Source organism: Anoplophora glabripennis, unplaced genomic scaffold (assembly GCF_000390285.2).
Source record: "Anoplophora glabripennis isolate ALB-LARVAE unplaced genomic scaffold, Agla_2.0 scaffold294, whole genome shotgun sequence".
Taxonomy (NCBI): domain Eukaryota; kingdom Metazoa; phylum Arthropoda; class Insecta; order Coleoptera; family Cerambycidae; genus Anoplophora; species Anoplophora glabripennis.
In genome coordinates, this window is record NW_019416596.1 from 482,062 (window position 1) to 485,424 (window position 3,363).

The 3,363-nt window shown below is 30.9% G+C and overlaps 2 protein-coding genes across 6 annotated transcripts in view; one reads left to right on the forward strand and one right to left on the reverse strand.

The window, feature by feature from the left end:
• Window positions 1-3,363, forward strand: part of LOC108904615 (tyrosine-protein kinase transmembrane receptor Ror) — a 92,015-nt gene that overhangs the window by 29,977 nt on the left and 58,675 nt on the right. The window lies entirely within an intron of this gene.
• LOC108904616 overlaps window positions 1-3,363 on the reverse strand; it is a 48,760-nt gene that overhangs the window by 1,448 nt on the left and 43,949 nt on the right. For 2 of the 3 annotated variants that reach the window (XM_023455040.1, XM_023455038.1), the window contains exon 9: window positions 2,706-3,254. In XM_023455040.1, the coding sequence (XP_023310808.1) occupies window positions 2,706-3,254 (549 nt within the window). The remainder of the gene's footprint in view (window positions 1-2,705; window positions 3,255-3,363) is intronic. The other variant, XM_023455039.1, reaches the window with a different exon arrangement.

The window sequence follows — 3,363 nt, forward strand, 5'->3', positions numbered from 1 at the left end:
AATCCGAAATTTTTTTTCTAATCATTATGTACAATTTTGAGCTATTTATTAAAATTTACACTTTAATTACTCGAAAAACGTAAGATTCCATGTTACATTGATAAACAAAAAAATTACAAGTCGAAATATTCTATTATAATTAACAACCAAATAAGTTAATAAAGTTAATATTTAATAAGACATCTACAATATTTTGAGAAAGTTGTAGAATCTTCTTTCGTTATGTGAAAAAAGTGTAAATACAAAAGTTGTAGATCTTTTTATTACCTACAACTTTGCCATTTCACTTTTTTCCATAAGTCTTGTAGTTTTTCCGGAAATCAAGGGAAACCGTTTTTTACTCTTAAAAACTCACCCCCTTCCCCTTCCCGACTTCAGATCGCCCGTAAATTATTTTTCCTTTAATTTCTGTTATATTCTCTTTCTTTTCCAATGGGTTTCATCCTACTATAATTTTTTTTCGTTTCAAAAATTATCGACCCTGGTCTACCAAGTTTAGCTCTCGAAGAGCGCGCGGCCCCGAGCGCGCTACACTAAACTTGTTATAACTTTCGATCTAATTGATCAAATCGACCTCACAAAAACTTAAATGAAAGAGTCATCCGGCTATCAAAATTGATGACTTTAAACTTAAGAAAAAAAAAAATATATATATATATAGTACGTATACAAAGTTACGTCATTCTATAATTTTGTACAATAATAATAAAATAGCTGTCATTCTTTTAATTTTTAAAATAAATAACTAACTAACTTTCACAGGTTACTCTTCAAATGACAATTGAAACTGAGCGCTATAAAAAAAAATCTTAAAAATTTAATTTGGAAAAATATTGAGCCCAACATATTCAATAATTTTAAAAAATCACAAATTTGACTTTTTAGGCCATACTTTATAGATCAAAAACTATAGTTGTAAATGTGATATTGAAACTTTATGAGAGCACTTTTTAAAGCTTAAAATCTCTACTTTAAGATGGTGCATTTTATTTTTCTTAAAAAATTGAAATAATAGTTGAAAAAACAAAAAATAACAAAAAATAAAAATATTTCATGAAAAATCCGTGAAATTTATTGTTAAATAAAGTTTAATAATGAACAAACATTTTTTTTTGTTTAATAAACCATCAAAGAATTAAGTAAAAATAATTTTTTTATTTATAGTAATAAGTGGAAAATTGTTATAACAGCAAAAAAATAACGTTTTTTGATTAATTGATTTAATATTCATTTTTAAAACGTATATTCTGTATCTGAAATTGTGAATATAAGTTCTCTTATTGATGTAGACACAGATACGAGTTTGGGTGACGAAGCTAAGCAGTGAGCACACCAAATATTTTTTTGTTACTTAGTTTTATTTATTTTAAAAGCGTTTTTCGTTTATAAGAATTAAATAATTATTATTATAAATGGTATAAGAATATGATTTTTATGTTTTCGAGTAAGCTGCAGTTATCAGTGTGTTAAAAAGTGTATTATTCACATATTTTGTCCATTTTGAGGTTATACTCTCGTACACTTGTAATTCTTTAATGTAATATTATTACTTAATATTACAAATAATCTACAGTTTGCATTTAAGGTATTTATATTCGTTTTCCTTTAAGCTAAACTTATAAATGTATGAGTTTAATATTTACATATGAATATAGATCCATTTTTAAAATAATTAATGAATAAATAAATAATATGTGACGTTGATTTTGATTTTGTAATTTTGTATTTAAATTTGCCCAGTTATTTTTGAAGAAGTGCATGAACTCGATGAGATTTAAAAATTAATTGTTTTGTAATAAATTTGTTTTTTAAAAAATAAAACTTATTTTCAATAAAACCTCTTTAGCCATTTATAATTTTCATTTTTTGGACCTCTATTTTACAAATATGAACGAGTTTGATTTAAAATCGATAATTGTTCAATAAATTGTTTAAAATAATCGGCCAGATTGGATCAGCCATTTTGAATTTTAATTTTCCGACTTCATACTCTTGTTCAGCGACATCGAAAACCCCTATTTTGTCAATTTGAAAGAATTCGATTTAAAATTCATTGAATTATTTTAAATGTTCTTAAACAAACTATTTATTATAGTTTAAATTAGTAGCGTACAAAAATAAGTTTATAACTTTTTTCTAATACTTATCTTCAAGTAATTTCAAAAGGTTTTATTTTTATTATTTCGAAATAATGCGTAATTTTAAGCTATCTTGACTCCACTATTTATTATTTAAACATGAATTTTTTTTCTCTATATTTTCATAGTTAATTTCTCTCTGTTTCAACTTTTTTTATATTTTATTACTTGACTTAACATATCCTGTTATTGGGCATCGCCTGTTGGATGTGTATTTTAAATAAATAAATGATTTTCGAGACAAGCGTTGCGGTTTGACGTAAACAATCAGTGCTTTGAAAATCACTCTAATATTTAACAAATATTTTATTTTATTTAAAGTATATTTGTATAAAAACAAAGTATGTATTCCCATTTCCTATTTATTATTTGTCATTTGTGTATTTTAATCTATTTGTTTTAATTTTTCATGTGCTGTAGTTGAGGTTATGTCTTTACTTTAAAAAAGCTTGACAGGTTCTTGGTTAAACAAATCTCCAGAAGCAACAAAAGTGATGACATTTTACAGACACTCAATTTGTCGCAATGTTTTTTTTTTTTTTGTAATAAAAGGACGTTTCTATCTACCTTCTTCCTTGAGGTGCACGTGCCTGTTCCTGTCGGGGCTGACCGACACGCTCTTCCTGTTCTTCTTGTCGCAGGCGGAGTCCTCCCTCCTGAGGTTCCGCTTCTCGTTGCTGGTCCTGCTGTCCGTGCTGGTGGGAGTCTTCGGTTCCGGATTGCTCGTCTCCGTGGTCGACATCCTCGACTCTACGCTGGGCGTCTTCTGGTACGGCGCCCTCGCCTTCTCCTTGTCCTTGTCGCCGAAGCGTATGTCGAAGATGGAACCCTTCTTCTCCCCCGGCGTCCTCGGCTTGGGCGATTCGGGGGTGCTGTCGGCGCCGCTCAGCTTCTTGGCCTTCTCCTTCTTGCCCTTGAAGTGGATGGACACCTTCCTCCGGATGCTCAACTTGGGCAGTTTGGCCTCCTGGCGGTGCTGGTCCGGTTTCTTTTCGTCCGGCTTGTCGGGTTTGCTGGTTTTGAACTTCAGGTTCTCCTCGTTCTCGCTGGAGACGTGCTCCGAGGAGGTCAGGTCGAGCAGGTTGGTCTTGGAGCCGCTCTTGGGGTCGTATCCTGCTATAGAGATAAAATATATTAGATAGAAGCTGTGTAGTAAATAATAAGCTGTATTTAATGCAAAAAGAGCAAATTCCCGAGCGGCTTTTGCCTGACCCGACCCTGGGAT